At 43.8% G+C, this 26,633-nt stretch overlaps 1 protein-coding gene across 5 annotated transcripts in view; it reads left to right on the top strand.

The window, feature by feature from the left end:
• Nucleotides 1–26,633, top strand: part of NCK2 (NCK adaptor protein 2) — a 139,293-nt gene that overhangs the window by 73,509 nt on the left and 39,151 nt on the right. For 2 of the 5 annotated variants that reach the window (XM_074332484.1, XM_074332485.1), the window contains 2 exons: nt 2,095–2,274; nt 26,372–26,613. In XM_074332484.1, the coding sequence (XP_074188585.1) occupies nt 26,388–26,613 (226 nt within the window). In that variant the 5' untranslated portion in view covers nt 2,095–2,274; nt 26,372–26,387. Of the gene's footprint in view, nt 1–2,094; nt 2,275–9,233; nt 9,345–20,677; nt 20,782–26,371; nt 26,614–26,633 lie in introns of those variants that run through there. The other 3 variants (XM_074332486.1, XM_074332487.1, XM_074332488.1) reach the window with 3 other exon arrangements.

Here is a 26,633-nt window from a genome sequence, read left to right as displayed (position 1 = left end):
TGGTGTGTTTGGCATATATAAGATTCAGGTATGATGCACACCTGATGTAACCTGTAGGTCTTTAGGTTGTGTGCAGTACTGGCCAGTCAGATGTTGTTCTTCAGGACTTCTTTTCTGCTGCATTAGCATCAAAGGGAAGCAGAACCTTTGGAAATTCAGGTGGTGTGCGCCTTCATGGGCTTGCTTCTTTGCCACGGCATAACGCAGCCCCTGCCTGGTTTGAGAGGCTGAAGCCGGCCTCCAGCGTAGCAGGTACTCCAGTCGGATGGCAGCGGCAGCCCATCTTAGCCTGAGTCTCAAGACTGAAATCACCTTCAGTGGTGACGTTCGTGGGGAGAAAGTGCATGCAGGGGGAGCTCTGCCCTGGGACCACCCAAACAGAACACCAACACCCTCTAGCACTGTTGTAGGGAGATCTGACATCAGGCAAATTCACTTTTTAATTAAAAATTTAAAAATACAACTTATGTCTAAAAGAACCCCTGAATATACTTATATGGAGGTAGCGTCTGTGGACATGGCTGTGTTTATTGGGCGGCCAACAGTGAGAAAAAATAATCCTTAATCAAGATGTCACTCTAGGGGCAGATGGGTGGTTCAGTTGCTTAGAGAGCGAGCTCTGGGCAACGGGGCTGCCGAATCATTCCCACATGGGCCAGCGAGCTGCGCCCTCCGCAGGTAGAATGAAATTAGTCAATGAGCTGCCACTGAGCTCCAGGGTGGCCAGATGGCTCAGTTGGTTGGAGCGCATCCTCTCAACCACAAGGTTGCGGTTTCGACTCCCACAAGGGATGGTGGGCTGCGCCCCCTGCAACTAACAACGGCAACTGGACCTGGAGCTGAGCTGCGTCCTCCACAACTAAGATTGAAAGGACAACAACTTGACTTGGAAAAGTCTCGGAAGTACACATTGTTCCCCAATAAAGTCTTGTTCCCCTTCCCCAATAAAATCTTTAAAAAAAAAAAAAAATAGATGTCAGTCCAGATACCAAAAATTCCATTTTGAGAGAACTTATCATTTTGTTGTAAACACCCAGCGGAAAGAAGGACCTCGTCATCCTGGTATACATTTAACATCTTGCCCAAATCTAGTATTCCTGCTATATTTGGTTATCCTCTTTTCCTCTTGTTAAATCATATTTTTTTGAAAATCATGCAGCCTTTAAAATAGTGCTAGAGAATGCATAAAGAGGAATGAAGTTTTTAATCAATTTATGAACTTGCTTATAACATTTTTATGATAGTCCTACTTGAATTTGATGAAAATAGAATTCGATTTTTCTATGGGGTATTTAATATTTTCGGTCATAATCATGCTAGGGATGAATTAATAGATCTTTTCTGAGTGAACTGTCAAGACAGAATCCCTCTGGGTTTGAAATGTAATTAAAAATGTCAGTGAACTCACTTGGAGGTCCACAGAGCTTCAGGGTCCCCTCGAAAATGTTAGGCAAGGGCTGAGAATCATTACCCAACTGTAGTGAACAGACTCCACAACCAGGAGGGAGAGAGTTGCAGGTCACCTCTGTCAGGCTTCTTTTGTCTTTCTTATAGTTTTGGGATGTTATTCTCAGATTTCCTGCAGGGACGTTTTTTAGCACAAGACTCTGAGTCCAGTAGGTGGTCTCCCTATAAATGGCCAGTGCAAGAGACCCAAGACAGGAGCGAGTCTCTAAGTGATATCCATACTCTGCAACATGTCTCCCTAATTAGACTCCCAGACTTGCTTCCTTCCCAGTCGGCAGCCTCCCTTTTGATTTTGGCAGGCTCTGAAGGGTGTGTGTCCAGGGTGGCAGGGTAGGAGGGCTGAAAGAGCTTGTCTCTTGTTTATGCTGGCTGTCCCCACCTTCCCCATCCCTTTCCTTCACAAAGTATGTGGTTGACCTCCCTGACCTTGGCCTTAGAGCTGATTGGGGAATAGAAGGTGGCAAGGTGGGAGCGTTTTCGGTTGGGTAGAGATCAGTAGATACAGAGCAACTTTTTTCTGTGGTTTATTAGAAATACTAGTTTCAGGCAAGTACTCGGTTATTTGTTAAGCATTACTTAAAATCAAATAAGCAAGCAGTCCTTATGATTCTTTCTGTCTCTTTTCAGATTTCATGGTTCTTTTCTACAAATGATTTCCCAGATCATAGTTCTTTGCTGAGATTTGAGCTGGCTTAGAATATTTGGAGAATTCCTGCAGCTTCGTAACTTCAGAGGTGTAATCAGCTGAAAAATTCACGTTTCGAGTTCTGTGTTTTGCCCGTCATCTCTTGTAACTGAGCGCCAAAGGTAAGTCTGCAGTTTTCTGCTTAAACCAGGTGGGAGAAGTTGCTGCTTTTGTCTCAAGTGCTCAATTTGCACAGTAGGTTTCACATTAGTAAAATGGCCATAAATGTTGCCCTAATTTGATGAGCCACATAAAACTTCAGTTTTCAAGGGCCTTGATTCAAAAATTAGATTCATTTTTCTGCTGTAGCGTATGATGGCATTGAGTAGCTGCTGTAGGAAGCAGAGCACCGGCACCTCCAACCTGTCAAATAGCCTCGTGCCTCAGCTCTTTGGCCCAATAGATAGTTCTCCAGCCAGTACGGTAAGGTCTTCTGTGTGCTGCGTGGGGAGCCCCATGATAAATAGGAACTGCCTTCAGGGTGCATTCAGTCTAGCGAAGCTTTCGCTCCAGTTTCGATGCAGAAAAGTCCACAGCAAAAGAAGCAAACAGATAAAGGATTCTAAGAAAAGTTTTACCTGTTTGTATGAGAACGCTGTGTGTGTGTTAAAATAAAATCATGTCTGTGATATAGCATGTGGACGCTGAGATCCAGGGGCCCTGTAATAATAGATGCTGGACCAAAACACATATCTGTATAAAACAAAGATTTCTTAGCACTAACAAATCACTTGGGACGTCCGATGTAGAATATGAGAAGTGCTGTACGGGGTGCGGAGGTCCAGTTCATCCGGTGTTTCCTCTCGCTGGCAGTAAGGAAGGAATGCTTTATGAGGAGGTGCGATTTCACCTCCATAGTACTGGCTCACAGTATAGGGGTAACACCCAAATCATTCACTTTCCTTCAGAACCTTATTTTGCTTCTGTTATTCACAGATCGTTTTAAACCATTCTTGAATCTATAACTTGACACTATTAAATCTCTTGGTATGATTTCTATAAATTTATTAGTTTAGTATAAATTAGAATTTTCTTTCATTTGGTCTAAAACTACTGCTAAAAATTATGTAACTTTTTTTTTAACTCCTTGACCACATTTTTTGGGTGGTGGAGGGCATGGACGTGGCGGGGGAGGGTGGCATCTTAATTTATGCTCGCCTTTGATGTGTGTTAATCAGAAAGCGTAGAATTAATATGTAGTATTTCAGTAGAGTAGCATTGAGTGTCTCAGTGTCTTTGCCTTATTATCTTTTATGATTTCTTTTGGAGAAAATGACACGTTGTCCTATTCATTTAGGGTGTTGCTCATTATGATTTCCAAGTCTAGCACCTGGTTTGGAATGGCGGGCTCAGAGCTCATATTGTGCAGCCAGATTGCAAGCCCTCCTTTCTCCCCGTGTGTACCGTGCCCTCCCAGGACCTTGTTGGTCTTACTAGCTTTAAATCCCTTCCTGCATTCATAGGGCATTCCCAGGTTTCTCTTCCAGATTTTATGCAAGACAGACACCATCAGGGTGTTTCACATCCAAATCCTAGGTGATTTCCATTGCATTAAAAAAACAAAAACAGAAAGCAAAACTTACCCATGGTGACTCTATTATTATTATTATTATTATTATTTTTCTGTGGCAACTCAATTTCGATAGTCATTGCAGTGGAACCTTTCAAGACTTAGCCGTTTATAAATGCAGCCATATATATATCATGGCCATCAATATAAGCTAGAAGTTAGTGCAGGTCCTCGAATCTGATCGTCAGGCTTCACTGGTAGCTCCTCACTAACAGAACCGAACACTACTTCAGAAAGTTCTTGATTGTCAGTGACATGAAGTTATTGTCAGGGTCCTCTTCCAGAAAGGAGGCAGCAGAAGTAACACAGTCACTCAAGGCAGCATATTCTGCACAGACACCTGGCCGGAGTCTATTACTGTCGTGCAAACCAGAGGGGACGCCTGGGTGTGAGTAGGAGGAGAGCCACACCTGATTATTATGAAATATACTGACAAAAATGTTTATACCTGTATAATTTTAAAGAAGTATTATTTTGTAAGTTCGTGAGATCACACCGAAACCCTGATTTGATACTCACTAAAAATGACTTTTGTGGTTTAGAAAAATGTTCAGTGGGAAAATCATTAGATGTATCCATTCATGTAATAAATATAGGCTTCCCCCCCTCCTCCGCAGTGACTGTTTTAGCAGCTCCCAAAAGAAGGTAAAATGCAATTCCAGACACCATTTCTCCTTGCTTTGGGGGGTGGGGCAGGATCCTGACAGCTCTGGGTCTGTGGTAACTACAGTAGTTGATGTTCTTATGGTGACACTTGCCTGAGGCAGGTGACCTTGGAGAGGAGTCTGGAAAAGCCAGAGGATATTATGTTTAGAGTGAGTTTTAAAGAATGAGGGATTGTGCGGGCAGAGGCATAATGGGTCCCCTTGGCACAGGACCCGCTGGGGGCTTAGCTTGGTAATGGGTCCTAGAGACCAGGTCATTAAAGCAATAATGGCTCGGGACCGGCCATGTGTGTTTGGTCAGTGCCAGCAGGAGAGGTGTTAGCTTGGTCAGCTTTATCACTTGGCATGTCTTGGAAAGAATGGAAATGGTGAAGTGGTAGTTGGGATGTCCGCCCCCCATGCATTTCCTGGTTATGGGGGCCCAAGATTGCGCTGTCTCAGCTAGACCTACACCTGAGGCTGGGCTGAGGGAAGCAGTTTGAGGAGAGTTGGGGTATCCAAGCTGCCTCTCAAGAGGGGCCTGAGTGGGGTCCCTGAGCCTGTTTCCAGGTGGCACATTTCCTGTCCCATAGTCTCCTCTTCCCCAGTAGCCTCCCCACCTTGAGGCTAAAGGGCCAAGTCTTCAGAACTCCCTGGCCCTGACCCAGCCCACTTGGGGGAGTGGAGTCCATGGGAAGAGCATGGGGGCAAACCTCTTCCTTTTACACTGGAATCGGTAACAAATGTTAAATCTGCCCCTAATTCTTCCCACGTTTCATTGAAAATGGGCTGTGATTCAGTGTTGGAGGCTGGCTAGCATTTACTGGGGATGGAAAACGTGCACAATTTTGTATGCTAAGCTGAAGATTTTTTATCTTTTGAAAAATTTTTTGGAGACTTTCAGGAGAGAAGCCTATTGGGTAGAAGGGTATTGGTGTTTTGGGGGAGGAGAGAGGGTAGCTTGGGTGACGAGACCCATGCTGAGTACATGAGACCTGGGTTTCGGAAGCTGTGTTTGTTGATGATGTGAATGAATGTCCAGAGGATAATGTTAGCAGTGATCCTCCTCATCGTCTCTCTCGGTTTGAAGCTTTATTGACGTGCACTTGGCAGATACAATTGTAAGGTATTTAAAGTGTACAGCGTGGAGATTCGACATACGTATGCACTGTGAGAAAATTCACACTATCTGATTAGTGAGCACATCCGTTAACTCACATTTATCCTTTTATCAGTGAGCGCATTGTAGTCCTACACGCTTAGCAAATTTCAATTATGTAATATAGTATTCTTAGCTATAGTCACCAAGTTTTACACTGGATTCGCACACACCTTTTTTTTTTTTTTTGCCCTGACAGATTGTAGAAGCTGGATTCATAACAACCCAGGCATTTCTCCACTATTCTCTGAGTTGTACCTTAAAGTTTACAAAGGAATTTTCAGACCAAGTTTTATAAATTCTCTTTTAAACTTGGTGAATGTGACTATCCCCTCTTATTTTAGAAAAGAAGGAAATGAGCCAGGAGAGGTTACTTTACTTGCCACAGCAGGCAGGCAGAGGGCGGGGAGCCGTGACTGGTGTGCAGACACACTGACCAGCAGTGCTGTCTGTGTCTTACTTTATGAGTCACTGGACCAACATGTCATGATCCAGATGTGACAGAACAGTACTCAGAAACAGGCCACACAGAGCTTTCGAGGTGAGCGTTGCAGTTGCGGTTCAAAACTTAGGAAAGGTAAAGTGTTTTTTCTCGACCTCCTTCCTCCAGAAAAACAAAAAGCATACTCCTGCCATGGGCCCGCATGTGGTGCAGGGCAGGGGGTGTAGGCTGTCAGCAAATGAGACCTTGAACAGGTCAGTGTTTGGAAGGTGCTGGATATGTTTTTAGCTTGTTTGTGGTCATGGTATCAAGGTGTGCACCTAGGTCCAAAGCACCGAATTATATACATTAAATATGTGTGCAACTTTGTATATATTGAGTATACCTCAGTAAAGTTAAGAAAAATAAATAGCTATGGCACTGTGAAAATACTTTACCAACCTACCACCAGTGTGTGTCAATCTGAAGGGTGTGTATGGAAAACTGCAGTGCTGTCTTCGCAGCAGACGTATCGGGGGTCCTGGAACGTGGAGGGAGGGTTGGTGGTGGTCCCTGGGACCTCTTGCTTCCACCTTCTCATGTCAGTATACAGAGCATAAAAAGCATTTTGAGTTTTAGATTTCTGCTTATCAGAATCTATTTTCCTGTTGCCTTTTATGATAACATTGTAAATGTTTTCTTTGGAAACAGTACTGACTTCAAGATGTTAAAATGATTATGAAAATGTTATGAATAAATCTGACCATAAAAGATCACAGTTTAAAGGGAATGGTTTTTGATACCTTGCTGCTGAGCAAGATACTGGCAAAAGAAACTTTTGACTGGAAACTAGTACCCTCTGTGCTTGATGAGGTGGGTAACCACATCCACCTGCCAGGTCTGTGACTGCCCCCCCCCCCCCCCCCGCATCTTGTTAAATGACATTTACCTTCTCAACCTCTCAAATTGTTGAACTTGACCATCAATAACATTGACAAGTGAATTGGTTAGATTGGGGCTTGACTGCAAGGGGGATCCTAATTGTTTAATCCACTGTGGTGGTTCCCTGACAGGAGCCCTTGGCTGTCCGGCCCCCTGTGTGGAGGCCTACTCAGGCGCCAGTGTGGGCAGGCTGCCCTCAGGAGTGCCCCAGGGCCATAGTGGACTCCAGGCCAGCCCCGCCCCTGGGGGAAGCAGAATGCTTTGTCTGCAGATGGGATGTTTCCACAGAATGAATGCTGCTTTCTGCTTGCCCCCCACCCCCTACAGCACTCCTGGGGAATGGGTGGGAAACATAACAGATCTGAGACCCCGTTCTCCCATTGGACTTGTTTTGTTTGGAGGGTTTGGGGACGTGCAGCCTATGATTTTACCCAGGGGTTTTATTGTACAAAGATGAAGAGGGACGTTCTGTGCCAAGATCGGAAGAGCTAGGGAAGGAAAGCCTTTGCTCCTCGGAGCCTGAGACAGGCCCCCTTTCCCTGGGTGTGGAGGCCTCTTCTGTGGGAGAAGCTAATTACAGGCCATCTTCAAATGAACACATCTTACCATCTGAAAGCTCATTTTTTAAGACAGTTGTGTAAAACATCGGTCATATTTTCCTGGTGGTTAGATCCCAAGCCTTTTGGCTTGTGCCTGGAACAGATGTCTCTGGAGAAAGTGTTGTGTGTATGTGTGTGTGAGCGTGTGTGAGTGTGAGTATGTGTGTGTGTGAGTGTGAGTGTGTGTGTGAGTGTGTGTGTGTACATGCACGTGCAGAATGGAGGGACTGACGTCTGTTATGCTTTCCATGGCTGTGTGTTAGCCTCTAGGCCTTAGTTTCTGTGACAGTGACATGGAAGGACTAGATGAGTGCTGGTTTTGTTATCTTGGAATTCTAGGGACAGGACTGCACGGACAGCTTAGTACTACAGCCCTGGCTGCCACACCCCACGGAATTCTGTGGGGACGTGTTCGGGTGTAGGAGTCCCCCCACCCCCAGCCCCGCACCTCATCCCTAGGTGCAGCAAATGTGGGAGCTCATCTACCGTCTGAGTCCAGTCCAGGAAAGGGGACCAGGGATTTCCCCAGACTCTAAGTGGCCCATGCTGCTGCCTTTTGTCGGCTGAGTTGGGCCAGGCATAGAAGGAGCTGGAGACGTGATTAGGCGCTTGGGGACTGAGTGTAGAGGGACACACCATGGCCTCTACCTCACTCCTGGCTTCCAAAAAGCAAGCACGCAGGCCTTGGGCAGCGCTGTGAGGCGGTACCTGTTGGCTGCACACGGGAGCCACCAGCCGGGTGGGCAGGCAGGCATGGGCATCCAGTGACGACAGCAGATGAGAGACACTGGTGTGAATGTTTTCATCTGAACCGGTCCTAAACTTGGTTCTTCCTCAGAATTGTGCAGGGACTTTAAAAACACAGTCCCCAGGCCCAGGTCCCAGCCCCAAGGATTATATTTTGGGAGTCAGACATTTGTGCTTCATTTCCAAGCTTCTCAAGTCATGCTGGTTATCCAGTTTAGAGACTGGTAACAGTATGGACCTTAGACTTTATATCCCCCACCAGCTGACACAGCAGCAACAAGGGGCTGGTTTGGGGTTGGCATCATGGGTGAGGGAAGACAAGGGGGGAGGGGCCGCTTTGAAATGTGCCTTTTCCTTGAGTCCTAGTGACTCAGACCCCACTCTAGCTAGACCCACCTAGAATGGACTGAGGGGCCTGGACATCTGTGTGTTTGCATCCACCCTCCTTAAACGGACCGTTTATCTGAGCACCACCCCCATTTGAGAATTTTCATACAGTCACACTTTAAAGAAATCGTGAGACTTATAAAAATTCCATTCCATAACTAATTGCAGTGTTTATTGGCGATTCTTGTTTTTGATCCTTATAGCGAGTTAACCCTAAAGGGAGACTGGTCTTAGGCACAGAAATCTGACAAAATATCATGAAAAAACAGGAAGCAGCTCGAGGTGCTGGGGTGCTTAGAACATGCCAGAAATAGGACCACTGGTAGTTTCTTTCTCTCCACACCTCATGTTCTCTACCTTGGAGAGTCCAGCTCCGGGGATCAGTGGGGGAAATCACATAGCAGAGTCTATATTATTTTGTGTGAAAGAGAAGTAATTTCTCTTCTTTTAGGGATTTTCTTTTTACAGAGTCCTTACTTTGGCCCAGGGGGGCCAGTATCTAGGTCACCTGCAGAGCGCAGAAGGGATGTGAAATAGTTTTAACTTTACAGTCAGTCCTGCTCTGTCAATTACATCATACCCTGAGGACATTTGCAATGGGTTCTATTCCAGAACCAGACCCTCCAGCTCTCAGGACAGAAGTCCCTCGTGTCTTAGCATCCTAACGATCAGGATTGGAGCTCCCGGCACTGCAGGACCCGGAAGGATCTTCTCATGAGCCAGGTGATCGCATTGCGTCCTCTAGAGCTGGGTGCTGGGACGTTCCGAGTCCTTTGGAGGCTGACCCTGTGAAGCCCAGTCTGTCCCCTCTAGTATTTTGCTTGCAGGGTGGATGACGTTTGCGTGGAGGCTTGTCATTTTGATTCTCTCCAGAATTGAAACTTAAGGAGGCTGGTGTATAGAATACCTGATCACTCAGGTTTTTTTAATGCAAAAATATAACTAATACACTAGAAATTTCTTACTCCCTAATTAGAAGCAGATACAGAATGGATTACCTGATAAAGAGTTCTGAACTCCTTTGTACATTCCTAGCCCTCTTGGGTTTGGGCCGTTCCTGACTTGTCCCAACAGCGCCCCTCCATTTCTAAATACCTGCTGAGTGGGTATCCTTTCCTCTGAGGGGCTTCTCTGTCTCCTCCGTCATATCCTGGCACACTTTAGATGCATTTCAAATATATGTACGAAGTGTGATCAAGCAATATGGTAAATGTTTAAACAAAAAAAAAATTTATTACATTAAAAGACACCTTGCCATTAATCCCCCTCAAAATATTCCCCCTTTCTTCAAACACACCTATCCCATGCACTTGCCACTTTCTGAAGCAGCTCTGGAAATCCTCTTCCGTGAGTGTCTTTAGTTGCGCTCTTGTGGCTGCCTCGATGTCCTGAATCATTTTGACTTTGGGGAAGAGTCAGAAATCGCGTGGTCCCAGATCTGGTGAATAAGGTGGGTGAGGACACATAGTACTGTTTTTATTTGACAAACTGACAGAAGTGATGTGTGGCACAGAGCATAGTCATGATGGAGGATGATTTAGGGCACACTTGAAAACACTCCTCCTCTTAATCGTAGCTCACACCCTACTGATTGCACCTAACAAGTTGAAACTTGTCACGCAGTGTTACTAAGGTTCAATGCTCCGCTTCCCATATTGAATATCCCTGCCTTTCTGTTGGATGGCACTCGGCAGCAGCATTCACCATATTTTGTCGCTTCTGGTATGGCAGTTTCTGTCAAATAAAAACATTATGGTGTGTCCTCATCCACCTTATTCAATGGATCTGGCACTGTGCAACTTCTGGCTCTTCCCCAATGTCAAAATGACCATGAAAGGTAAACATTTTGAATCGATTCAGGGCATCAAGGCAGCCACGACAGCTCAACTAAAGACACTCATGAAAGAGGACTTCCAGAACTGCTTCAGAAAGTGGCAAGAACAATGGGAGAAGAGTCTTCGAAGCAAGGGGGCGTATTTTGAAGGGATTAATGGCAATGTGTCTTTTACTGTAATATTTTTTTAAATTTAAACATTGACTGTATGTTTTGATCACACCTCATGTATATGTGTATGTTAACAATAAAATGATAGAAAAGGTACGCCATCAATATAACATTAATCATAATCAGAAGAAAGCAAGAATGGCTATGTCAATACCAGGTACGGTGATGGACGTCAGAGCAAATTACCAGGAAGAGAGGGTCCCCTCCAGGATACCACTTTACTTACACATAATCCTTAGGTTGTAACAGTTTCTCAGACTTTCCCTGTTTTTGATGACCTTGACAGTGTTGAGGACTTGTCAGGTGTTCTTCGGTTAACACTCATCTGGTGTTTTCTCATCGCCACTGGGATAATGGGTTTGTGGGAGAAAGACCACAGACGTAAAGTACCATTTCACCACATCACAGCAAGGGCACATGCTATGTATCTGACTTATCAGTATGATGGTGACCCCGATCACCTGGCTGAGGCAGTGGTTGTCAGGTGTCTGCGCGCTAGTTACTCTCTCTCCTTCCCACACTGTCCTCTTTGGAAGGCAGTCTCCAGACGCAGCCCACACAAGGGGGTTTGGGGGAATTAAGCTCCACCTCCCTGAGGCGGGAGTCTCTACATAATTTATTTAGAACTCTTCTGGGGAGATTTGTCTCTTCTCCCCCATTTATTTATTTACTCAGTCATTTATTCTCTTTTTATGATTAGCTTCACCACATACACGCATGAGACTAAACAACATGGTTTCATTGGCTTGTTTTAGGGCTTTATGACAATGGAGCCATGTGGGATGGAGTCCTCTCCTTTTTCCTACTCAGCACGGTTTCCGAGAGTCATCTCTGTCCTTTGGGGAAGCTTTCTTCACTTTTCAGGCTGCAGGGTGCAGAATTGTGTGATTGTACATGCATTTGGTCTTTCTCCTGCTGATTGGTTAATGTGTTTCTCCTTTTTAAGTGTCATAAGCAGCACTGCTGTGAGCACTGCTGTGCAGGTCCCCCGACTCACAGGTGCCAGTTTCTCTCCTGCTGACAAGTAGGCCGAGTCGCCGCCTTGTACCGTGTGTCAGAGTTCACCTTTACAGTGCTATTGCAAAGCAGTCGTCCCATTTTGCTCGCGCCAGCAGAATGTGGGGATTCCCTTTGCTTCACAGCCTTCCTAACACTTACATCATCAGTCTTTCTCATTTGATCCATCTAGTGTAAAATGGTATCTTACTGTGATCTCAGTTAGGAAAGCGATTGAGCTCTTTATTTATGTTTGTTCACCGTTAGTGCTGCCCTGCTATGCAACGATGGTGTCTTTTGCTTGCTTTTCAAATGATCTCTTTCTTCTTGAACTGTAGGAGTTTTTATATATTCTAGATACCAGTCTTTTGTCATTACATGTACTGCTTGCAGCAGTTCCTTTGCAAGTATATTTCATTATATTTTGATGTATGAAAATTGATAATTCCTACATGAGAATCCAGACTTTCTTTTAACTAGAACAGTCTTTTACTGTGCTGACAATGGATACCACTGTTTATAAACCTTAATACTTTCATGTAAAAGGGGACCTTGTATTCTTATTGCTTTGCTGAAAGGACCATATCCATTTTGTGTTGTTTCAGTATTCAACAACCTCTTTTTTATTTTTTAATTTGGAGGTAGAAAAGATAAAAGTTTTTAAATGCTGGAATTTTACTGACAGTACTTAAGTTATTTTTGCCAGGTATATAATCTTGTCTTAGACTGAGCCTTCTCAGTAGTTTAATGAGTTTTGCTAAACTTTTATCTTTCATTATCTTTACTGTGCTAGTCAGTTGCTAGAAAGAGTTGGAAGATTCACTTTTCATTATTAATCTGCATTTCATGAATATTTATGTATATTCTATGTGCTTTCACCCCTTTACTCACAGTAGATGAATAGTATAAAATTTAATTTTTAATTGGAATTCTTCTATGGCTTCCATCATAAGTAAAGAGCCCTTATTATGTAGAATTACAATGACCATATCAAAAGATGAGATTGTTTTAGATGAAGAAGCATCTTAAATTTGAATCCAACTGCAAATCAGGACTTCAGTATAGGACATCTTAGACCCACAAGTGGATTCTTGTGGAGTGGCCATCAACAGCTACTGATAGGGTGTCCCTAGGCCATTCATCCATTCAGTTCTTCATATGCTTGCCGGGGACATCATAGGCCCAGGACCTTCGAAGTGCTCTGTTTGCAAGGAGATAAAATCCTTGTCCTCAAGGAATTGCATTTGGTGAGAGAAAATAGACAATTAATAAATATGTGTGTGAAGTAGTACTGGTCAGTGCCATGGAAAAAAGAAAAGAATGGGGTGGAGGGGATACAGCAGCCACTATAGATCCGGTAGCACAGGTGGGGCTGGGCAGAGAGTTGCATTCAGTCAGGGATGGGACATGAAAGGGAGAGAGGAGCCAGAGAGGTGGCATTTGAACAGAGGCCTGAACCAAGTGAGGGAACAGGAGCTGTGCAAATATCTGGGGAAGAGCACCACATGCATTGGGCATGGGCGCAGAGGCCCCAAGTCAGGAGCTCGCCTGGTTGTTCTGAGGAATAGCAGGCTTTGAATTTTATTCTGGTATCATGCTGCAGTGAGGTTTCAGCAGAGGAGGGACACAAATCACCGTCCAATTTACAAGATCACAAGGCTGCTGTTAGGGACCCAGACTGGAGTTACCGGGAGGGATACAAGTGGAGACCAGCAGGAGGAAGTAGTCCAGGCAGGGGGTGCTGCTGGCTTGGCGTGGGGCAGTGGAGGGGCGACGACTGCTTGTGCTCCAGACATGTTTTGAAGGCGAGCCTCGGTTTGCTGATGAATTGGATGGGGAGTGAGAGAGAAGAGTCCAGGATTTCTGGCCTGACGAGCAGCTGGGTGAATGGTTGTTTTCTGTGTCGTTTGCTAAGAAGAGGACACTGTGGGAAACAGGGGATGTTTGTTGTTACTTATTTGATTTGCTCTCTTTTATGTCTGGTGGGGAGAAGGAAGAGTTCTGTTCGGACATGTTAAGTCTGAAATGCATGTTAGACATGCAAGTGGGGATGTTCAGTAGGCAGTTGGGTGTAGAAGTCTGGTGTTTGGGGAGGGAGCAGGGTACAGACCTACGTTTGGGAGCAGCCTGCATACAGATGGGACTCAGAGCCAGGGGGATGGACAGACTCATTCAGGGAGCGAGGAGGTGGAGGAGAGGCCCCCAGACGGCTTGGCTGCTCTTGCATCTCGAGGTCAGAAGTACAAGTAGGAGCCAGCGGCGTGTTGAGGAGAAGGCGGATGGCCAGGATCAGCTGTCAGCATGCAGGTAAAATGATGCAGAAAAGAGAGACTGTTCATGACACAGTAGAGTGGGGGAAGCAAGAGGGGTGGCGTTCAGTGCACAGAGGGCAGGCCTCCGAGGGGCACCCAGATGCTCTCCCCAGGAATAAAGGGGACAGTGGAGTGTTCGCAGGCACGGGTAGATGTTTCCTTCTGATCGCTTCTGTTTTTCTTAGTAGGGTAGAAGCATGGTCATTCATCAGCTGACAGTGCAGGAAAGGAGGGGAGATACTAGCAGGTGGAGAAGAGCTGAAATAGAGCCTTCTCAGAGGGAGAGCGGGGTTCGCTCGGGACATGGAATGGGCTGCCAGGCAGCACCAAGGGCTGGCCTGAGCCTGTGGTCAGAGTGAGACAGGCTGGTCAGTGGGTTGTGTTTCCTTTGCACATCCTGCTGCCCTGGGGTGGGTGTGGGCTAGGTGTAAATGCCCCCTTGGTACTTTTGGTAGCCATGTCAGACTGATTTATAGCAACTGAAATCTCTGCAAGTGCTCGTGGCATGTGTTACTAAGTTTTGGCTCGCCTAAGTCAAGGGCAAAAATAATTATACTTGGAGTCACGTGAAGTGCTTTCAGGGAAGATTGTAGGTGGGATCAGGGAGTTTTGGTGCAGGTTATTGAGGAGTTGGGGATGGGACTGACTGACCCTTGAGAAATAGGCTGCAGGAAAAGCAGTGGTGGGAGAAGGTAACTGTGGTTATGGAGGGGATAGGATAGTCAGCAGGGCAGGCACTGGCAAGGTAAGTCAGGTAACCAGTGCCAGGTGTTACTTACAAGCATTGCTTAGCAGGAGGGTGGGCTAGTCGAGATCTAATACCATCATCTCACAGAATAGCCTCTTTGCTTTCTTCAACAGCACTGGGACCCAGGAGCTGCACTGGAGTCAGCACAGGAGAACTCCTAGGTATAAAATGCACAGAGTGGGATGTAGATACTACCGGTTACTGTAAAATCAGCCACATTGATTCTCAGACTGGTACAGAAGGGATAGATACAAGATGAGCCTGCAGGAGCTTGTGGTGCCAGAAAGTAAGGATGTGCTCAAAACACATACACTCACACACACACACACCACACACACATTCACATACACACACACACTCACACATTCACACACACACACGCAACACACACATATGCACACATACACATACAACACACATACATGCACACATACATACATAACACACACCCATCCATACACATACACACACAACACACACGTATGCACATACAACACACGCACACTCACTCACAACACACACACAAAATGATGGTGGTACGTCAAAGGGACACAGGTGCCAACTGAGAGAGCTCCCAATAGCCAAAGTTAGAACAATTTGAGCAACAAATTAAATAAGGAGTATTGGATTGTAGCCCAAAGTATAAAATAAATATCTGTAAGTTCATACTGATATACATAAATGATTGGGTAAATTTTTTTAAATGGGGCAGGAGAGATAAATCTCCTGTGCAGAATTCCAAATAATTTTTGCAGACAGTCTCCCTCAAGGAGATGTAGCATAGCAATCCACCCCTAGCTGTGGCCTTTCCTGGAGACGTCCTTCCAAAAAGCACAGAGTGGAAAAGAAGAAAAAGAATGACTTTACAGTGGGAAAACCTGTATGCCATGACCTCAGCCAGACAATCAAGGTCCATATCAATAGTGTGTCAACCTTTGATATGATGCCATGACAATGGCACTTTACCTCTGTGGTCTTCCTCCCCCAAACCCATAACCTCCGTTTAATGAGGAGAAAAACATCACACAAATCCCAGCTGAGGTACATTCTACAAAATACCTGACAAGTATTCCTCGAAACTGTAAAAGTTATCAAAATAAGCAAGGCCTGGAACTGTCACAGCAGAGCGGAGCCTAAGGAGACGTGAGAACAAAATGCAATATGGTCTCCTGGGTAGGATGCCAGGATAAGAAGAGGGCGTTAGGTAAAAATTGAGGACATCTTAGTAAACTGTGGACTCTAGTTAATAACATATCAGTATTGGTTTATTAATTGTAACAAATGTACCATGCAAATGTAAGATGTTAATAATAAGGGAAACTAAAACAGTTTTAAAACTCAAATTTATTTAAAAAAATTGCTACACATGCTATTAATCTTTATTTCCTCATTCTATTTTCTTGAATGATAGGCATTATTTCCTTAAAAGAATTGTACATTTGGAATAAATATTAGCATTTATCTTTCCAAAAGCAGTTGTAGAGGTTATCTGTGTAGTGGTTAAACCCAGAGTAGCCCAGGTCCCCTCTTACTGTATTTGGTCCCTCCCTGCCTGCCCTGGGCCAGGCTCTCTGCTGAGCATGATGGGTGAGGGTCCTGTTCTCAGGGCAAGGTACAGAGGGGCTTTCTGTAATTTCCATTCCCATTAAATAGGAAAATGTAAAATAATGCTTAGGAATGTGAGCATAAGCCATGTAGAGCTGAAAAACTAAAATGATTGGTAGCTTAATCATATTTGAAAATTGTAAGACCCAGGTAATGTGGAATGTGTTCTTTAAATCACTGTGCTTCTCATTTCACCCCTGTATGTTTCGGAATGAGACAGAGAACCATGAATAATAAAGCGGTAAGGAAAATGGTTAGGTATTGATTGGTGTAACTGAATTCATTAGGAAGAATTGAGGACACTCATGACATTTATATTTTGATATGTTTATGAAATAGACACTTAAGTCATAAAAGTTAGAACTACTTTCTGGTTGTGGGAAAAATAGTAATGCCTAATAACCCCCTAACAGGGAGACTGCTGGCTGTTTGCGCTGGGAGCAGTGGGTGTGCATGATGCTTCACACGATGGTCAGGTTTCGCCAAAGAGATCAGTGTTCGTTTTCATATGTGGGTATTTTTCTTTCTTCCTTTTCTTTTTTTAAATTCAGCTTTATTGAGGTAGAATTAATGAATAAAATTGTAAGACAAAGGGTACATCGTCGTGATTTGATATATTTATATATTGTGAAAAGATTCTTCCCATCTAGTTAATTAACACATCCATCACTTCACAAATTTACCTTCTTTTTTTTGGCGAGAGCATTTAAGTTCTACTCTCTTAGGAGATTTCTATTATACGATACAGTGTTATCAACTGTATAGTCTCCATGTTTTACCCTAGATCCTCAGACCTTATAGCTGAAAGCTTATACCCTTTTACCAACCTCTTCCTATTTCCCCCAACCCCACCACCTTTGGCAACCACTTTTCTACTCTGTTTCTATGAATTCGACTTTTGAGGGGTGTTTTTTCATTGCTGATAGGGTTCCCATTGCTCCATTATTACTGTGATGTGTTCCAGGTTGGTGGAAGAGAGTGTTGATTTCAACTCGTGTAGTTATTTGGAATTTCATTTATTTTAGCATCAATATAGTGTGATAAAATTGGCTTATTAAATGACAGTGATTCTCCAGAGTGATGGACTCAGGCGTCACTTAACATTCACAATCTTCTTCCCAGTGTGATGACTGTCTACAACGTCTCTGAGGAAGCTGAGAAAGGTTAGCAAAGGTTAGCAACATGGATACTCTCATGCCTTGAGTGGTAAATTGTGTGTAAAAGATAGCATTTCCCAGATTCCAGCTGAAGTACCAGATTCTCCAGTTCTACTTCTGCAAAATGTCATAGGCACTGGTGAGTTTTGTTGACTTGTAGACTGGTCTTTGGAATACTGGTTGTGTCCAGGCAATTTACTTAGTATCTCTTAGTAAATGAGTTGCTTGGTGATTAACTTCTGAAAACAGGTTGATAAACTCACATTTTAAGGTATTTTTCTTAATGTGGTTCAGTAGGGGTGGGTGAGTAGGGGGGTGGGTCCTGGCAGTAAGGATGGAAAAATAGTAGATATTCATTAAAAAAAAAAGATGAGGGGAGTATAGCTGAACACCCTAGATTTATTATCAAGTATAAAATTCTCTTTTTTCTTGCGAATTGCCATCCATTAACAAATCCTGTTCAGAATCCAGTAAAAAGAAGATTCACTTAAGAAGTAATGTGTACCTTACACCCAATAGGATGGCTGCTCTGCTATCCAAAAAAAAAAAAAGACAGAAACCCAAAATAACAAGCATTGGTGAGAATGTGGAGAAATTGGAACCCTTGTGCATTGCTTGTGGGTATATAAATGGTGCCGCGATTATGGAAAATAGTGTGGTGGTTCCTCAAAAAATTAAAAATAGAACTACCGTATGATTCAGCAATTCCACTTTTGGGTACATAGCCCAAAGAATTGAAAGCAGAGTCTTGAAGAGATATTTGTGCACCTATGTTCATGTAACAGTATTCACAACAGCCATGAAAGTCCATCGATGGCTGAACAGGCAAACACAGTGTGGGACACAAACATACACACACACACACACATACACACACAAAACAGAATATTTTTCAGGCTTAAAATGGAAGGAAACCTGACACCTGCTACAACATGGATCAACTTCGAATATATTACGCTAAGTGAAATAAACCAGTCACAAAAGGAAAAATACCTGGTAATTCCACTTATATAAGGTCCCTAGAATAGTCGAGTTCCTAGAGACAGAAAGTAGAATGATGGTAGCCAGGGGAAAGGGGATGGGGAGTTAGTGTGTAATGGGGACAGAGTTTCAGTTTTAGAAGATGAAAAATTTCTGGAGACAATAGTAGTGATGGTTGCACAACAATATAAATGTACATTTAACATAAAAATTATCATTTTAGCCATAATTATATTTTACCATAATTTATAAAAAGAGATCGTGTGGTGTGTGTACGTGAATGCTAATTCTTCCTGTAATCACTCTTTAAAAAATGGTAAATGCTGCTCTGGGCTCCTGGGCTGTGTCCAGTGAGCACGTGGCAATGCCCGTGGGCAGTGGAGCCAGCAGCCTGAGAAATAGACACTTGGGAACAGGAGCCCTGTGGTGTGGGGCGTGCTCGCCGGGCCCAAGGGATGCCTGGAGGGCCAGGGATGGGTGGGCAGCAAAGGAGGAGAAAAAGCCAGTGACCCCCATCCTGGTATTTAGTGTCTGTTTTCACTTGCTGGTTCTCTGGAATAAACATCAACAAATACTTGAAGTTTATGTTTTCAAAATAACTTGCGTGCACCTCATTGTCTTTCAAATGGATTCCAATAAGTATTGTGGACACATGAACATCCCTCCAGGCTGAAAAGCTGGTATCATTAGTATTCACTAGGATGGAAGATGGGAGGTCCCCAAGAACCACTGGGGAGACCTTCCTAAATAGGATTCAGTACTGTGGCATCTCAGTTCTCTGGCGAGCATTTGACATCTTGCCTTGCTATTTTAAGTTTTCTCTCCTTTTAAATTGCACTATTGTAATCTACTGCAAATCTATTTTGGAATCCCTGTAAAAGCTTCATTCGAGTCCAGTGAGTCTTGTGACTCGGCATTACATGGATGTAGGAAGAGCAAGAATGTCTGGCATTTATCCCGCAGGGACCAGGTGTGAGGTACTTGCTGTGTGTTATCACATTTCATCCTCACAGAAGCCCCGACCCCATTTACAAGCACAGAAATGGAGGTTAGAGTGGTCAGCTTCCCCCAAGGTCACCCACCTTGTAGATGCTGAGACTGAACTTTAAACCCTGGCCTTCTCCGCCTGGAGAGGAACATTCGTAGAAATGCGTCACATCAATGGTCATAAAGGGAACCTACACAGAAGTCAAAGATGAAGAGGCTTTATAGGCCACCGGCTTGGACTATTATCCCATAAAATTAGAAAACAATTCCTAGAAAAACCCTCTCCAAAATAACCCACGGAGCAAAGGTCACCAGGGTCTCAGTGACTTGACCTTGTACCATCCATTCAGCCCCACTTCCGTAGCAGGAGCAGCTGCGGGAAGGTGGCAGTCCTGTCCCCATGACAGTGATCAACCCGCACATGGGGAGGGGGCAGCCAGAGGGTCTCAGCTCAGCAGCCCTGTGTTTTAGCATTGGGAAATTCAACTAATTTAGCCTTCCTTACCCGCCTTCTAATGAAATATTGAAAACCCAACAAGGCCCAGATCACACCTGGCGATTGGGAGCTGCCGCCGTTTCTGCCTTAGTAGTGGCATTTGCCAGTTTATCAAAATGGAATTGAAACTCAGTTCTTGTTTATCAGTATCTACCTTCCCTTGGGATTTCGTTTTTTGTTGTTTTTTTTTTAGCTATGCTGCAAAATTCAGCTACCAAGGAAAGCTACCAGATAGGAGAGGGTAATACATAAAGCCCGGGCTTTGTGAGAAGACCGTTCTAGTGGGTTTGGATCCCAGCACAGGCCCTTTCTAGCTGTGTGGATTTGGAAGAATTATTTAATATCTCTTTGCCCCAGTTTCGTCATTCATTAAATATAGCTGTAGGTAATTTCTATTTCAGAGGTTTGCCATAAACATTTGATGAGCTAACATGTATAAAACAGGACTGTGCAGGTATAAGGTGAGTTGCTCATGCTATAGCCTTGCCGCCCTCAGTCACTCAGATGGCAGCTTGTCCTGGCACCGCTCCCTCTCTGTGGAAAAACGGTGTGTTGAGCCCAGCACTATTGTTGATTTTCACTTTCACATGTAGTACTTTCGTGCCTTAGGGAAGTGGTAAGACCTTGACTCTTGTCACAGCTTAATTAACTTCCTGAGAGTTGGAACTGCCCCTAGATTCCATATTGTGTCCTATTTCAAGTTGAAGTGTATTAGCTGTAATTAGTGACACTGCTCGTGAAAAACCCACCAACTGGCCTTTCTGTTCCCCCACAGGAGACCACAGGATCCTGCCAACTCCTGTCAAATTAGTTGGCATCTGGCAAGTCTTTTATCTATAACACAACTTGAAACTTTAATAAAGGATTTATAAGGTATTTTAGTTGCTTCTGATACCGCTTTTTTTGAGTAGTTCTCCTTGATGCAAATGTGCTGTTTTAAAATATGTGCAAATATACACCAAGGGAGGAAAACATAGGAATATTCCTGTTTAGACTGGCCATAGCATTACTCATTGCATTCGCTTCCTATTGCTCCTGTTGCAACTTGCCACAAACTGAGGGTCTCCAAGAAGGTGCTCCTTGTGCCAAAGGCTTGAATCACAGGAGAACAGACGCCTGGTCCGTCTTGCTCACCAAGAAACCCTGGTGCCTTGGAAGCCTGTCTGCTGCAGCATCATAAGTGCTTAGTAAATCCTGTCTGAATGAGGGAAGGGGCCGCTGGGACACAACCCCACCTTCCATTTATAAAGTGTGCTGTGGTGTACAGACGGCTTTAATTATGATTGTGGTTTCCTTGCTTGCGTCCCTTCTGTGCTGGGCTGTGTGCTCAGGGCTTTCTTTACAAGCTCGTAAGTGAGGTGCTGTCACCACCCCATGTTACAGACAAGGCAGATGGGCTCAGGTGGCACAGTAGGGCTCCAGCCCGTGCCTGGCTGGCACTGAACCCCACCATCTTAAACACTCCATTCGTAGGCTTCTCCTAAGCATCTTGTGAGGCCAGGCAAGGACTGTTAGCCCCATTTTACAGAACGTGCTGAAGTCCAACGTGGACTTACAGATGCTCAACTGAGGTTAGAATGCCAGCTTCTTGGCTCACGTCTTCTATTTGCCATTATGACCAAGTGGTGCAGCCCGGTCCCCAAGACCTCACTGGAAATACTGGGACCATTTTTGGATGTTGTAGGAACGCTGGCTATTATAAGGAGTCTATAACCCAACCATAACCCAGCAAGATGCAGCGAGCAGGATCATTTTTAGAAAGAAAATAGGGTCCTAGAATAGGATTGATGTTATTTTAGGAGTTCGTGAAAACTGTTGAGCCAAGAAAATTTTTATGGCTTTCCCAGTTTGTTTTTTTTTCCCCCTCCCCCCCCTTTCTTTTACTCCTCTCCCACCTAAGACATGAAAAAGCAGCTTAGCTTGTTAGGTTCTCTTATAGTGTCTTTTATTCAGGATAACGTGCGATTCTTGCTAAGCTCTACTCTAGAGTGGTTACATGACATGTAAGATAGGATCTGGCTATGTAATATCAAATTTGTGGCTCTTCTTTCTTTTGGCTAGGCCTAGGTGATAACAGCCGTAGGTTAAAAAGGCAAAAGTTTGTTTTCTTGAACTGCCTAAGCTCCAGTGACAAACATGCATTATTCTTTGGCCCTGACCTCTATGATTCTATCTTACACTAAATCAAAATACCATCTCCAACTTAAAATTTCTTACTCAGTTAGTCAGAATGTACTTTTTAAGACTTCTTTCTGTTAAGACTTTCCATATTAGAAATTTAAGTCAGTTTGTGTGTCTAATTTTATTGTAGAATAGCCTTGGTTCCTCTCCAGTGCCTTCCTAGTCCAATCCATACTACATGCCATAGCAAAATTGCTATTAACTGAAAATAGCACGTGCTCCTGTGGGCTCTTAAGAAGCAGTTTCCCTAAGTCTCAGGGGTGGAATCTGAACTGTTGCCCAATAGGCAGTTCCTTCCAGAGTGGGCCTCCAGCCAGCTTTTCCAACACCTGTTGGCGAAGAGAAGAAAGATCAAACATGGCAGGAATGCCGGGTGATGGTGTATGTATGTGTGGGAGGGGTGTACTTTACTTCACAGTGAAATGGCTTTAAAAAAAAAAAAAAATCCAGAATTGCATATCCTGTTTACTTGTTTTTAAAATTACTCTCTGGAGTCATTTATTCTTAATTCTTCTGCTTAGTAATGTGTTCCTGCCCCCTGATTCTTGCCTTTTAGCTGGCGTGCCCTTCTCCAGCTGTGTCCTCTCCAAGTCCTACCCATCTTTCAAGACTGAAATCAGTTTCCTTTTCCTTGTCCCCTTCCCCAAGTCCCAGTTACCTATCCTTTCTCTCAGCTCCCTGCATTTACCTGGTGGTTGTTCAGTGTCACCTCCTTCCATCACTCCTGGGTTTGCTCCCTTTCTGTGTGAGTACTCTTCCTGCCCACCTACTTGTCCCCGAGGGCCGTGGCCCTGGCGTTTTATAGCAGAAACCATGAGGGCAGCTGTCCATGGCCACAGCTCTGCTCCTGAAACAAGCTGACGGTGTGGGTGGTGCTACCAAGGCAGCCTCCTGCACAAACCGCCGATGAAGGTTTGGGGGAAATGTGGGATCGGGTAGTAGTTGAGTTTCAGAAGCGGAAGTGTTCAGGAATTGGTTGACTTTTAACTGTGGATGTGTGATTACTCTAATGGGGCTGCTGTTAATTGGCTGATATTCACAAGCCCTGGAGTGAGACGGTTGCTGATTGGTGGACTTTATTGGGGTGAGATGGTTGTTGACTGACTGCTTAGCCCTCTGAAGTCCTGGGGTGAAGCACTTGCTGATTGACAGACTGGACTGGAATGAGGTGGTGGTTGATTGGCTGGCCCCCTGAAGCTTTTATATAGATGGGAAGCTGTCATAAAGCAATTAGAATAGGTTAAAAACCCATCGCTATGGCCAAGGGACAAGTCCTTTCCAAGAGGCATAGGAATTTTTTTTTATTTTCACCTGTACTAGAATAATAGATTTTCTGGGCTGAAATAAATCTATCAAAACACAGACCACGCATTAGACCCCCACCCAATCATCCACCCCTAGAAGTGAGCACATGAGCACAGATTTGGGAGATGATACACCTGGTCTCAAATCCTGACTCTGTCATTTAACAAGTCATTTAATCTCTGTGATCCTCAGTGTCCTCAAGGATAGTACCATGCAGAGAGATGGATGTTCTGTTGATTAAACAAGTTGATGTATGTCAAGTATCCAACATACCTTCAACGTTTACTTTCCTAAACTGAACATTCGTGTTTTCACTACAGTCCACAGGTCTAGTGACTTGGGAACGCAGCCTGAGGAGGCATTTGATGACTCAGTTCCCTCTTCTGGTTAGAAGGTTTTTCCCTTCTAAGGCCTGTCAGGATCGGGAGCTGTAAAACACTGATGCTGAGGCTTCAGTCCTAGAGATTCTGCCATCATTGATCTGTGGAGAGCCCAGGCACTGGTATTTAGTAAGCTCCCACATGATGTTCAGTGTGCATTGACACATACCATGCCCAGCCATCTCCTTACCTAACTGCTGTTCTGCGGTTAAGTCATGCAGCAAATTAATAAATTGCTTTGATTGATTTTAAGTGATGGGCTGTTCTTGTTAAAAACTCTTTTGAAAATTGTGTAATTAAGAAACAAACCTGGGATTCAAATGGGATGGTCTCTGAGTCCCATTCCCATCACTGCTTTCATTATTTAAAACAGTAACAAAGTCCTTTATGACTTTCAAAATCTAACCTGATTGGAAGGTCGGTCAGAATAGAGAGATACATGGTATGGACTTGAGATTTTCTGAAAGTAGATAACAAAATTGTCTGCCGTTAGGAAATGAGCTTTGTGTAAATTCTATCCTATTCGTTGTTATATACATTATACCTAAGGTTTGTTAAACATATCCTCCTTCCCAAAAGGTTTGTTATCTCTAAATTGTAAAGTTAATTCATGAAAAAAGAAGAACATGCATTATTTATACATTTCTGTAGCATCCAGTAGAAAATTTCATGTTTTTTAAAAATTGTATTTATGCCTCCATGGAATCAATGTACATAGGTCGCCTCTGTAATCCCGAATCATCCCTATAAAAAAGTGAGACCCCTTTTGTCAGAGAAGAGAGGGGTTTTAGTCAGTAGTCTTTCTGTGATTCCTTTCTTCCTAGTTTGGAGGAAACTTCTAGTCAGTGGAAGGATTGAATATTAAATGTTTCTGCTGAAAAAAGACTGGCCCATATTTACCTAAGAATTATGGAGCTGCTGAAACAGTTGATAATTATATTTATTTTAGTCATTCGGATATACCTTTGCTATTTATTACTTCCAGAATTGACTTCTCTAGATATATACTATGCTGTATTTGTTGATATTAATAAACTTTTTATTTTGGAATAATTGTATATTATGGTTCACTTGGTGTTCCCGCATTTTATGGGTCTTGACAAATGTAAAATGGCATGTATCCAGGATGAAAGCGTCATACAGAGCATGTCACTGCCCTAAGGGCCCTCTGTGCTCTGCCTACTCAGTCCTCCCTCCTCCTTTGCCCCCCTCGCCCCTGGGAACCACAGATCTTTTCACTGGCTCCATAGTTTTGCCTTTTCTAGAATGTCGTATAGTTGGAATTGTTCAAGAAAACATTCGTCATGGCACTTGTTAAAGAACGGGTTAGGCAGACTATTCAGGGGGACTGCTACACGGGACTTTGGCAGTAGGGGAGGAGATTGGGCTCAACTGAAGGAAGAGGAGGTATTTATAGCCAAGGAAAAGGATGGGGGTAGGTGAACGGAAAATTGCTAAGAGGCAGCATCAGAGGTAAAGGGATGTGTTCTGGCTAAACTGACCTAAGAGGATTCTTCCCGAAGGCAGGCCAATGTGATCACACATCACCTGGCTGAGAGGACGATTCTGGCTAAACCAACTTAACAGGATTCTTGTTAAAAATTGAGTAATGTAAAGACGGATATGGAAATACAAAAAATCAATGCCTGGTATGGAAGAGGATTCACAGGAGCCTGACGAAAGTTTGATCAAAGAGAGTGCCTTTGTGGGAATCCGACCGTGTGCAGCCTTTTCAGACTGGCTTCTTTCACTTAGTGATATGCAGTTAAGGTTCCTCCATGCCTTTTTATGGCTCCATAGCTCATTTCTTTGTATTGCTGAGTAAAATTCCGTTATCTGGATGTATCACAGTTTATTTATCCATTCATCTACTAAAAGCCCTCTTGATTGCCTCCAAATTTTGACAATTATGAATGAAGCTGCTGTGCAGATTTCAAGAATAATTTTATATTTATAGAAGTCACAAAGATAGGACGAACCATTCCTGTGTGCCCTTCACTCAGGTTCTCCCAGTATTAACATCTTACGTCGCCATGTCATGTTTGTCAGAACTAAGAGGTTAACATCAGTGTGTTACCATTAACTAGACTTTATTTAGATTTCACCAGTGTTTCCGCTCATTTTCTCTTTCTGTTTCAGGATCCAATCCAGGATACCACATTGCATTTATTTTCATTTTAATTTATAGGAAGAGTTTGGAAGTGTTGTGTTCATTAAATATGTTCATAAAATTCAGCATATCCTGAGAAAAAGGGTGTAAACATATCAGCTATAAGGAACTGGTGTTGCTTCATCAAATGAACACATTTAATTATGATAGTGTTGTTTAGAATTTTTTGAAAGTTTGTTTTTGGCAGAGCATGCAGAATTCCCAGTATACAAAATTAAGATTTATTTCATAAGGTTACTGTTTCTAAACAAAATGCTAAAGCTTACTGAAAGAAGGTCACGTTAAGGTTGAGTGTTTCAAGACCCAGGAGAAAACCAGTTGCCAAGTTGTAATAATAGCTGTCAGTTGCATAATGTTTCAAGTTGATGCAGACGATATAGTGTTTGGTTGGTTCTCTAATGAGCATCTCCAAATGTTTTGCTGGCAGAAGGACTCCATGAAAGATGACAGAAGAAGTTATTGTTATAGCAAAGTGGGACTACACTGCCCAACAGGACCAGGAGCTTGACATCAAGAAAAATGAGCGCCTGTGGCTGCTGGACGACTCCAAGACGTGGTGGCGGGTGAGAAACGCGGCCAACAGGACGGGCTACGTGCCATCTAACTACGTGGAGAGGAAGAACAGCCTGAAGAAGGGCTCCCTGGTGAAGAACCTGAAGGACACACTAGGTGAGTGTTCGCGGCTTGAG

Source organism: Rhinolophus sinicus, linkage group LG05 (genome assembly GCF_036562045.2).
Source record: "Rhinolophus sinicus isolate RSC01 linkage group LG05, ASM3656204v1, whole genome shotgun sequence".
In the NCBI taxonomy this organism is placed as follows: Eukaryota; Metazoa; Chordata; class Mammalia; order Chiroptera; family Rhinolophidae; genus Rhinolophus; species Rhinolophus sinicus.
Note: the sequence above shows the minus strand (reverse complement) of the source record. Positions and strands in the feature narration are given on the sequence as shown.